The sequence below is a fragment of the Pleurodeles waltl genome, chromosome 6 (assembly GCF_031143425.1).
Source record: "Pleurodeles waltl isolate 20211129_DDA chromosome 6, aPleWal1.hap1.20221129, whole genome shotgun sequence".
Lineage (NCBI taxonomy): Eukaryota > Metazoa > Chordata > Amphibia > Caudata > Salamandridae > Pleurodeles > Pleurodeles waltl.
The window spans coordinates 830,658,402-830,670,803 of NC_090445.1; the positions used below are offsets into that span (position 1 = coordinate 830,658,402).

Sequence of the window (12,402 nt, forward strand, 5' to 3'; positions counted from 1 at the left end):
AGTGGTTGACTAACCTCTCCCACGTCTTGGTTTGTCCCAAATGCCCAGCAAGGGGAATATCATGGGCTAAGGTCAGAATAAACTCTCTGAACGACTGAGGCACTACCACTCTCCTAGTGGCACCAGGTTTGGGGTCTCTGGCCTCAGTGTACAGGAGTCCATCTTCCCAATAGACCCTATGTGTTCCATTTTTCTTGCCCTTGGACTCTTCAGCAGCTTCCTGCCTAAGGGCTTCAAGAGAGGGACAGGTTTCTTGTCCCTTACACAGCTCCTCCCTTGAGGGTCCCCCTGGGCCTAAGAGCTCAACCTGATAAGGTTCAAGCTCCAAAGGCTCAGTTCCTTCAGAGGGCAGAACTTCTTCCTGAGAAGAGAGGTTCTCTTTTTCTGACTGTGTTGCAGTTGGTTTCCCAACTGACTTTCCTTTTCTCTTGGTAGGCTGGGCCATTCTTCCAGACTCCAGCTCTACTTTTTCACCCTGTGCCTTGCATTGTGCTCTTGTTTTTACACACACCAGTTCAGGGATACCCAGCATGGCTGCATGGGTTTTTAGTTCTACCTCAGCCCATGCTGAGGACTCCAGGTAATTTCCAAGCAGACAGTCTACTGGGATGTTTGAGGAGACCACCACCTGTTTCAGGCCATTGACCCCTGCCCATTCTAAAGTTACCATTGCCATGGGATGTGCTTTAGTCTGATTGTCAGCATTGGTGACTGTATAGGTTTTTCCAGTCAGGTATTGGCCAGGGGAAACCAGTTTCTCTGTCACCATGGTGACACTGGCACCTGTATCCCTCAGGCCCTCTACACTTGTCCCATTAATAAAGAGCTGCTGCCTGTATTTTTGCATGTTAGGCGGCCAGGCAGCTAGTGTGGCTAAATCCACCCCACCCTCAGAGACTAGAGTAGCTTCAGTGTGGACCCTGATTTGCTCTGGGCACACTGTTGATCCCACTTGGAGACTAGCCATTCCAGTGTTACCTGGATTGGAGTTTGGAGTGGAACTTTTCTTGGGACAGGCCTTGTCTCCAGTTTGGTGTCCAGACTGACTACAGTTTCGACACCAGGCCTTTTTGGGATCAAAGTTTTTACCCTTGTACCCAGGATTGTTTTGTGAAGAGGCTCTGGGCCCACCCTCCTGTGCAGGTTTTTGGGGGCCTGTAGAAGACTCTTTACTATTTTTATTTTTGGCTGTCTCACCACCCTTCCCCTGGGGAGGTTTTGTGACCCCTTTCTTTTGGTCACCCCCTGTGGAAGTTTTGGACACCCTAGTCTTGACCCAATGGTCCGCCTTCATTCCCAATTCTTGGGGAGAAATTGGTCCTAGGTCTACCAGATGCTGATGCAGTTTATCATTGAAACAATTACTTAACAGGTGTTCTTTCACAAATAAATTGTACAGCCCATCATAATTACTTACACCACTGCCTTGAATCCAACCATCTAGTGTTTTTACTGAGTAGTCTACAAAGTCAACCCAGGTCTGGCTCGAGGATTTTTGAGCCCCCCTGAATCTAATCCTATACTCCTCAGTGGAGAATCCAAAGCCCTCAATCAGGGTACCCTTCATGAGGTCATAAGATTCTGCATCTTTTCCAGAGAGTGTGAGGAGTCTATCCCTACACTTTCCTGTGAACATTTCCCAAAGGAGAGCACCCCAGTGAGATCTGTTCACTTTTCTGGTTACACAAGCCCTCTCAAAAGCTGTGAACCATTTGGTGATGTCATCACCATCTTCATATTTAGTTACAATCCCTTTAGGGATTTTCAACATGTCAGGAGAATCTCTGACCCTATTTATGTTGCTGCCACCATTGATGGGTCCTAGGCCCATCTCTTGTCTTTCCCTCTCTATGGCTAGGATCTGTCTTTCCAAAGCCAATCTTTTGGCCATCCTGGCTAACTGGATGTCCTCTTCACTGGGGTTATCCTCAGTGATTTCAGAGTTGTTGGTCCCTCCTGTGAGGGAACCAGCATCTCTGACTATTATTTGTGGAGTCAGGGCTGGAGAAGCCCTGCTCTCCCTAAGTAGGACTGGAGGGGGGGAATTTCCCTCCAAGTCACTATCTTCATCCTCTGAGTTGCCACCCTCAGAGGGGTTGGCCTTTTCAAACTCTGCCAAAAGCTCCTGGAGCTGTACTTTGGTAGGTTTGGGGCCTATTGCTATTTTCTTTAGTTTACAGAGTGACCTTAGCTCTCTCATCTGTAGATGGATGTAAGGTGTGGTGTCGAGTTCCACCACAGCCACATCTGTGCTAGACATTTTGCTTCTAAAAGTTGGAATACTTTTAAAGAATCTAAAACTGGTTCTAGAATCTAATTCAAACTTTTACAAACTTTTAAACTCTAAAAAGAAATGCTAACAGGGACTAACACAAGGCCCTAGCAGGACTTTAAAGAATTTAGAAAACTTTTCAAATTGCAAAAATCAATTTCTAATGACAATTTTGGAATTTGTCGTGTGATCAGGTATTGGCTGAGTAGTCCAGCAAATGCAAAGTCTTGTACCCCACCGCTGATCCACCAATGTAGGAAGTTGGCTCTGTATGTGCTATTTCAAAGTAAGGAATAGCATGCACAGAGTCCAAGGGTTCCCCTTAGAGGTAAAATAGTGGTAAAAATAGATAATACTAATGCTCTATTTTGTGGTAGTGTGGTCGAGCAGTAGGCTTATCCAAGGAGTAGTGTTAAGCATTTGTTGTACATACACATAGACAATAAATGAGGTACACACACTCAGAGACAAATCCAGCCAATAGGTTTTGTATAGAAAAATATCTTTTCTTAGTTTATTTTAAGAACCACAGGTTCAAATTTAACATGTAATATCTTGTTTGAAAGGTATTGCAGGTAAGTACATTAGGAACTTTGAATCATTTCAATTGCATGTATACTTTTCAAGTTATTCACAAATAGCTATTTCAAAAGTGGACACAGTGCAATTTTCACAGTTCCTGGGGGAGGTAAGTTTTTGTTAGTTTTACCAGGTAAATAAGACACTTACAGGGTTCAGTTCTTGGTCCAAGGTAGCCCACCGTTGGGGGTTCAGAGCAACCCCAAAGTTACCACACCAGCAGCTCAGGGCCGGTCAGGTGCAGAGTTCAAAGTGGTGCCCAAAACGCATAGGCTATAATGGAGAGAAGGGGGTGCCCCGGTTCCGGTCTGCTTGCAGGTAAGTACCCGCGTCTTCGGAGGGCAGACCAGGGGGGTTTTGTAGGGCACCGGGGGGGACACAAGCCCACACAGAAATTTCACCCTCAGCGGCGCAGGGGCGGCCGGGTGCAGTGTTAGAACAAGCGTCGGGTTCGCAATGTTAGTCAATGAGAGATCAAGGGATCTCTTCAGCGCTGCAGGCAGGCAAGGGGGGGCTTCCTCGGGGAAACCTCCACTTGGGCAAGGGAGAGGGACTCCTGGGGGTCACTTCTGCAGTGAAAGTCCGGTCCTTCAGGTCCTGGGGGCTGCGGGTGCAGGGTCTTTTCCAGGCGTCGGGACTTAGGTTTCAGAGAGTCGCGGTCAGGGGAAGCCTCGGGATTCCCTCTGCAGGTGGCGCTGTGGGGGCTCAGGGGGGACAGGTTTTGGTACTCACAGTCGTAGAGTAGTCCGGGGGTCCTCCCTGAGGTGTTGGTTCTCCACCAGCCGAGTCGGGGTCGCCGGGTGCAGTGTTGCAAGTCTCACGCTTCTTGCGGGGAGTTGCAGGGTTCTTTAAAGCTGCTTCTTGAAACAAAGTTGCAGTCTTTTTGGAGCAGGTCCGCTGTCCTCGGGAGTTTCTTGTCGTCGTCGAAGCAGGGCAGTCCTCAGAGGATTCAGAGGTCGCTGGTCCCTTTGGAAGGCGTCGCTGGAGCAGAGTTCTTTGGAAGGCAGGAGACAGGCCGGTGAGTTTCTGGAGCCAAGGCAGTTGTTGTCTTCTGGTCTTCCTCTGCAGGGGTTTTCAGCTAGGCAGTCCTTCTTGTTGTTGTTGCAGGAATCTAATTTTCTAGGGTTCAGGGTAGCCCTTAAATACTAAATTTAAGGGCGTGTTTAGGCCTGGGGGGTTAGTAGCCAATGGCTACTAGCCCTGAGGGTGGGTACACCCTCTTTGTGCCTCCTCCCAAGGGGAGGGGGTCACAATCCTAACCCTATTGGGGGAATCCTCCATCTGCAAGATGGAGGATTTCTAAAAGTTAGAGTCACCTCAGCTCAGGACACCTTAGGGGCTGTCCTGACTGGCCAGTGACTCCTCCTTGTTGCTTTCTTTGTTCCCTCCAGCCTTGCCGCCAAAAGTGGGGGCCGTGGCCGGAGGGGGCGGGCAACTCCACTAAGCTGGAGTGCCCTGCTGGGCTGTGACAAAGGGGTGAGCCTTTGAGGCTCACCGCCAGGTGTCACAGCTCCTGCCTGGGGGAGGTGTTAGCATCTCCACCCAGTGCAGGCTTTGTTACTGGCCTCAGAGTGACAAAGGCACTCTCCCCATGGGGCCAGCAACATGTCTCTAGTGTGGCAGGCTGCTGGAACTAGTCAGCCTACACAGACAGTCGGTTAAGTTTCTGGGGGGCACCTCTAAGGTGCCCTCTGTGGTGTATTTTACAATAAAATGTACACTGGCATCAGTGTGCATTTATTGTGCTGAGAAGTTTGATACCAAACTTCCCAGTTTTCAGTGTAGCCATTATGGTGCTGTGGAGTTCGTGTTTGACAAGCTCCCAGACCATATACTCTTATGGCTACCCTGCACTTACAATGTCTAAGGTTTTGTTTAGACACTGTAGGGGTACCATGCTCATGCACTGGTACCCTCACCTATGGTATAGTGCACCCTGCCTTAGGGCTGTAAGGCCTGCTAGAGGGGTGACTGACCTATACTTGCATAGGCAGTGAGAGGCTGGCATGGCACCCTGAGGGGAGTGCCATGTCGACTTACTCGTTTTGTTCTCACTAGCACACACAAGCTGGCAAGCAGTGTGTCTGTGCTGAGTGAGAGGTCTCCAGGGTGGCATAAGACATGCTGCAGCCCTTAGAGACCTTCCTTGGCATCAGGGCCCTTGGTACTAGGAGTACCAGTTACAAGGGACTTATCTGGATGCCAGGGTCTGCCAATTGTGGATACAAAAGTACAGGTTAGGGAAAGAACACTGGTGCTGGGGCCTGGTTAGCAGGCCTCAGCACACTTTCAATTGTAAACATAGCATCAGCAAAGGCAAAAAGTCAGGGGGCAACCATGCCAAGGAGGCATTTCCTTACATATTCTTTTACTACAGTTTTGCCATTTTTTAAAAAAGGGAGACATGTGGGAACTCTGGGTGACAGGAAATGTGTAGCTCCACGCAGATTCTAGTACTTTGAGTCACAGAAATATGAAGAAAAAGTGTGTGTTTCGCATATGTTTGAGGATTGCAAGGGATCCTGGGTAAGAAAACGTTGTGGGTTCCAATCGAGACACACCACTCTGGAGTCCTCTGGTGTCTAGTTTATGAAAATATCTGGAATTGGTAGAGTTTCCCTAGAAACAATGTATACCCTGGCAGTGAAATACAGAAAAGACAAATATTACTGTACCACCATCTACCACTCAAGTACATACACATACTGGTTGGATTTGGCACGAGGGTGAGTGAAAAGTTCAAAATATAAATTATATTAACAAACAATCTCCCAAAAATTAAAACGTAGAAATCATTATTAATAAGGAAATTTAAAGTTAGTAAGACTGATAAAGTGACTGACAGCTTTCAGCTGTAAAACCACGACAAAGCATCAACCCTTTTTGAGGCCATTCACACACCTATAATGCGTCACACTCGCAAAACCATTCATACCACTAGCCACCGGACAACCACTTTACAACACTCACATCGAGAAACAGCGCCATTAAGGGACTCTCATTGTCATGTTTGCTCCCAATAATTGAATTGTGCATGATACAGTTTAAAACACGTGGGGACACATAGGCCAGGATAAGGACATTCGGGGTAGTACATACAACTCTCCTTTCGTACTCCTCTTTGGACACAGACTCCAGCTCTGACAAGGAAAGTCTTTTTTGGATGTTGAAGGAATGTATTCAGGTAGTGGCAGTTTTCAGTCTAGCCACATCCTCCACCAGTCTGACTCCAGGAACAGTTTCCCGCTCAACTGCAACATGTTCAAAATTCATCTTGGATTCTGGAGAACGATCTTTGAAAACAACACAAGCCTTGAAGGGTGCTAAATGAAATATATGATCAGCCAAATTATTATACCTGATATAGAACTTTCGAGCAGCATTTTAAGGCTCCAACCCTTAATCCACTCTTTCTGCACTTCTCATATGCTTGTTGTAGTCTAGAATACACACTGGCTTGCACTCTTCTGCAACCTTATCCCAAACAGTCATGGATGCAGTACTTTCATTATGAATAGTTGTGAGCATGTGGACATCTCTTCTGTCTGAACATTTCACAGCAAGAAGTTCATTACTACGCAAAGCACTGCTTTGTCCCCTTTCAATTCTTTTTTCGTTCACACAAGCTCTTTGGGGTAACTTTTACTGTTAGTGTGGATTGTGCCACAGTGCCCACTCAAAATCACATTGAATCATGAAGAGACCGTCATAATGGGGGTGACCTTTTGACAGTGCCGTAGCATTATCCACTAAATGCAGCTCTTGACTCATAGTTGCTGGAAATATAGCAGTTGCCATCAAGGGACTAGTAGACCAATATAATGACAGTGATGGCTTCCTTATTGATCCCATCAGGAAAGTTAAACCCCAAACTGCTTAATTTCATGGACAATTGTGGGAGACCACCAGATAGCTCTGGTTGCCCAATCCAATGCCCTTGTCCACCCACCCCGCAAGGGGGAAGATTGGTCTAAAAGATATCTGATCTACCCGAGGCTGAAAGCAGCCAACAAATATGCCCGAAATTGAGGAGTGACCTTGGCTCCAGGAGCCGCTCCCCAACATACATAAACAATAATATTGCTGGTGTCTAGTGGTTTCCTGCTCCCTTGGAGTCAGATTAGCCTAAAAATTGGCCAAAACATGCCCCCCCCCCCCCTCCACCCCAACAATTCCCTCGTCCCCTCCACCCCCCAGTCTCGGGGGCAGATCTCCCTCTAAGATGACTGAGTGGAGAAACAAAGGAAAATTGTGCCCCTGAGTAGAAGTGACCCTAGCCCAAGCGGTCACTCCCCACATAATACATATACGCCATAATGCCTTTTGTCTAGTGGCTTTCCACGCACCTCCGGGGGCAGATCTGCCTAAGAAAAGGCCCGATCTGCCCCAGAGGGTTCAGAAACTGCCACAACAGGTGTACAAATATTTTGGCTTGTGATCCTTGTCCAAGGGCCCGCTCCCTGTACCAAAAAGACATCCTTGGTGTCTAGAGAATGCATTCCTACTGTGTGATTACTGTGCCTGCCTTGATCCCTCAGCAGGAATGCACTGAAGAGAGACTCTTTGGGGAGGTGGGGGAGAAAAAGCGCTTTCCTTTCCTCTGGTGTGCCTCTTCATTCCCAATCCCTCCCCCAGCAAGCGGACCTACCTGTAACTGGTCCTGATGACATCACGCCATGGGGCAGGGGGTGACAGTGGAAGCACTTCCGCTGCCATCCCTGATGGGGGCATGTTGGGGAAAGGTGGGTGGTAGGACGTGCTGGACATGTCCTCAGCTCCTGAGTGCTGATGCTGAGGACATGTCCAGGATGTCCTAAGCCATCAACAGATTAATAAGGGGGATGCGGGTCAGGATAGCGTGTACCTCAGTAAATATGCTGACAAATGACTTTGAGGCACAAGTGGAACAGCCCTGCTTTATTTCTCATAGCACTCGTCCCAGTGTGTTTTTCACTCAGTGAGTTTCAATAAATGTTTGAATGCTGTAAAGTGGCAGGCTGGAATTTGGCTATTTGTAGGTAACTCTAACTGAAACTGTTTTGCAGGCGTGGTGCATCTCTTAATGTAACCGTATGTTGAAAATGTTCTCTGTCTAAATGGCGCTGTACGTGATTATTTATAAATACACTCACTGTTAATGCAAATTGAACTATGAAACTTCCAGTGCTAACTAGTTGTTAGCAGGAATAATGACTGTACTCTTACATTATTTACAGTGTTGGAAGGCCAAAGCACATTCGAGTGATGGCTGGGGCTCTAGAAGGGGATCTCTTCATTGGACCAAAGGCAGAGGTAATATTGGTGCCTTCCATTTATAAAAAGAAATAGGCTTTGACACAATATTTTGGGTAATCCGTCTACATCCTGAAAAGCTCTTGCTTTGCTCTTATAATTTCCTCCTTCCGTGTTTAATATTTTGTTGGACATTTGAGAGCCCAACATTACATATATTTTAACAAAAAAACCTTTTTATTTAAACAGTGCCCAGACAGTGTACATGAAGGCATAGTTTTTCTTCGACCGTGACTGAGATATTGGTTACAGTAAAACTTCATAAGTATGTTATATTTATACATTTGATGAAAGAACCTTTCAAACACAGGCAAGTGTGCATGGCTACTTGAACAGTTTTGGAAGCATTCCCGGACCCCTAACCCTCTTGACACCCACCTCTGACTTAGTGACTTCGATTGGATTGCCCAACATTACATATAAGAATCAGCACATAACATGAAGAAAAGTTTGATTTCAGGAGCTAATGCTTTATTCATAGCTGAGTTAGTTTTCATGATGTGTGTTGTTTGGGGCTGTTTGCAGTGCTGAGGTAGACTACTGGAGCTCTTGGCCATTGAAGTTCCAGAACAGCAATAAAGCTGTCATAAGCATGATAAACTAACATGTCTGTTAGAAGGGCTTAAGCCTATTTGACCGTGAAATATTATTTCACAATTGTGCATGTTACCTTAAAAATCTAATTGTTTTCTACATTTTGTGCCTCCATCCCAACCAGTTGGTAATTACCTGTATTGGCAGGCAGAATTTCAAAACATCTTCTCAAACAGGAATGCTGATACTTTGGAGTCCTCCATGCGCAGTTGATCTGCTGTGCTGGGCAGTATCACACTATACACTTGTCACCAACAGTCACAGTTATTTCCTGCTTTTTCTGCTTGTCGGGCAGGATGAAGAGACTATGTCCAGTGCTTGCTTGTTTACGGTGATACCACTTTATTATTTTAATGGTGTATCTGCTTTCTGGAAAGATCATGCAGTTTCAATTTTGATTGATCTTCAAAGAACTTGACACCCTCTGCCAAGCAAGCGAGTAGATTGGGTGCAGCAAAGTTCTCTGTGGCTGACCCGTAAAAAGTCAGTGACTCATCAATGAGGATCTAGAATCGTGTGAGCTTTGTGTCTTCTCTGAATTTTTTTGAAGTCTCTGATCTTCTGTGGAAGCCCAAGAAGGACTGGATTCACTTTGCAGTAGACAGAAGAGGGCTCATCTGCATAAGATGCATACTGTACTGGTTAGGAGCACCAACTTAGAATTACCTATGCTAAGAGATTCTCCTCAGTTTATTTGAGAGGGGAACCTCAGAGTACAGTAACTAATGAGTACTTTTTCTGAGTCACGCTCCTGATCTGTTTCAAAGGATACCACAAAGCAAAGCTTTTACCTTTGCACTCCACAGAAAAGGAGGAACCTGGGGGTTGATCACACTACTTGAGATAAGTCTGCCAAGTGGTTAAGGAAGGGCAGGAAAGAATGGACGGGAACATTGAATAGTCACTGGTAGTCATGCCTTCTGTCTTTTGTTCAGTATCTTTTCTTACTAATAAACCTGAGCTTTAAATACCCAACGTTATGTATACCTTCAGGTAAATTCAGTTTCCAAAGCAAAATAAAATGATGGATGGATGGATGGAGTGTTGAAACCTTTCAAACACTCACCCCCAGTCACAGATCTGGGTTTAATCCATTGTTATCTTGCTCACCACGTCACCCCAGTTTGGACCCAGCCATATGCAAATCAGTCTTGACCCTGTTCCCAGTGGGAACAGCCCAGCCCGAACTGCCAGGCCAGGTTCTCCCTGGACAGGATTCAGGCATCCTGGGACCGGTTTCAGGGTATCACCCTTCATCAGTCAGGCTAGTCTGAATCCAGTGGCACAGCGAGCAAGGGAACCCCCGTCTGGGCATACCCTAGCCACTTAGGGCAAACAAGGCAACATCACAAAAAAAAGGATGGACAAAGTGTTGAAACTTTTCAAACACTCACCCCCAGTCACTGTTCTGGGTTTAATCCATTGTTATTTTGCTCGCACGTCACTCCAGTTTGGACCTAGCCATATGCAAATCAGTCTTGACCCTGTTCCTCATGGGACCAGTCCAGCCTGAACTGCCAGGACAGGGGCGCACCCTATTTAGTCATTGGGTTTATCATACCGGTGATCAAGTGGACAAGATGATCCGGGCTCAAAGTCAGACCTGCCTGTGTGTAACCATGTCTGGTGAAGGTGTAAAGACAACATAAAAGCAAAAGAGTAACCAGAACTTCCTACCCGCCCCCTGTACCTCATAAACATGAAGTACCTGTTGTGGAATAAACTAGGAACTGCCGCCAAGTGGGTGACCAAACCCCAACCTTGTTCCCTTGTACCTTTCTCTTAGCAGCCACAGAAGCCACTCACAAAGAGTAAAAAGAAAAGAAAGGAGAAGGTTCACGTGGTCAGCCAAATGCCCTTTCGCTCTAGTATTGAGGTAATAGTGCCAGGGTAGGCCCAAAAACATAGTGTCAGGGTCTCATGTAGAATCCATACTGCAACGTCCTGAATCTACAACTACAGGTGCACCTACACCACCAATCCAACACTTCCTCAGCTTTGAGGAGCGTGGGTACCTGAATGGAGCCAGGGGCTGACACCCCTTGTCCCTTGGGTTTCCATTGTCCCATCCAGACATAGACTTCACTGACTAAAGGGGGGCAGAGGTCAGTGTCTTTCCATTACAACATCTATCCAATGCTGCCCCCTTCAAAGGCACAGGTGGGCCCGGTCGCTGGGGCTTCAGATGTCTAGAGGGCCTCCCAGCCTTTTCTGAAATGTTGGATGGGTGCAGAACAGCGGTGCATCTCAAAGAGGACTAGCCGCCATGTTTGGCGTCCTGACCATGCCCTCTGAAATCAGACTTTTTTTTTATTGGGGACCCAGGTTCTTTGTTAGCAATCCCGTGGACCAGAAGGGCAAGTGTTTTTCCTGGGGGTACCTCATTAGCCACAACAAGACCAAGGGTTGGAAGAAGTGGACAAAGCAAGGGGAGACCAGAGGGTTGGAGCTAATTTTTGTTCTTTATGACCTGAATCAGAAATTTCTTGTGGAATATTTTCACATGATACCTTTTTAGTTTTTAATGTGTGGGCAACACAACTGGATGTTTACTTCTGTATTGCAATCAGTAAAGAGAGAGCAATCATTCTCTCTGTGATCACTGTCAGTTTTTGTCTACAGGGGGAACATTTGATCCCTCACTTGGGCAACTGGTGAACTTAGGCATATTCACCTGTGGCTTGTGTACAGCACATTCGTTTGTTATACATTCCTAATTTTATCTGTGAGTCTCCACTAACTAGAAGTAGTCCCACTTGATTTCATTCCAAATACTTCAACTTTGAGTGGTAGTGGTATACTTGGCTGTGGGATACGTTTCTAACTTCAGGGTGGATTATCTCCCTGTATCAGGCATGAGACATTTATGCAATCATCCTGCAAGTTTGTTGTGATGATTACAAAGTCCTTAGGTCTCATTGCTTCTTACATGTGTGTTAGATCTTTATCTGTGACAAAAGATGAGTGTTCCAAGAGGAATCTTCCTCAGAAGTTGATTCAGTTGGCAGTGCTCCAGTTTAAAAAAATCACAATTCCAGGCCAAGTGTTATAGTCTCATAACTGAAGATTCTGATTTCAGGCTCTGATTTAATCATGAATACAGGTTACTTGAATCATGGTTAGAGCTTCCATTTGAAAGACATCAAACTCATGGTATCAGAGTTCTCATATAAAGGAATCTATGTAATAACTACTAATAGTTCAAAGCTATTTTTATATCCCTCCTGTGCTGAAAGTCGTTTAAGATGTGGAACTGGTCAATCAGCACAGTTTTTCCAATATTGTTCCTTCTCCATGGAAAAACAGGTGTGATTGTTGTTTTTTTTCTTCCAGAAAACTCCCAGTCAGTGTATGGTCAGTCACGATCTGGGGCTATTTTGATTGGACATGTTTGCCACAGAAAACATCACACAGTTTCTATAATTTGCATCCTGGTGAGAAATTGGTAGAAAAATCCTAGCAAGATGTTGTTTTCTGGAATTGGTTCAAGAAGTTGCTTCCTAGATATGCCTGGTTAATCAATTTCAACATATTAAAAGTTCCTCACCTTCAGTTATATAATAATACTGGCTCAGCAGGGAAGGCTGATCGTTCAACCTGCCTTACTGTTGTTGACTTAAGAGCCTGATTCATTAGAGCCTTACTTACATATAGTTTGGACATAT

At 45.9% G+C, this 12,402-nt stretch overlaps 1 protein-coding gene across 1 annotated transcript in view; it reads left to right on the forward strand.

Annotated features, from left to right (window-relative positions):
• The window catches only part of ACTR1A (actin related protein 1A), a 217,157-nt gene that overhangs the window by 47,341 nt on the left and 157,414 nt on the right, over positions 1-12,402 (forward strand). Inside the window, exon 3 of the mRNA XM_069239514.1 lies at positions 8,068-8,143. Within this exon, the coding sequence (XP_069095615.1) occupies positions 8,068-8,143 (76 nt within the window). The remainder of the gene's footprint in view (positions 1-8,067; positions 8,144-12,402) is intronic.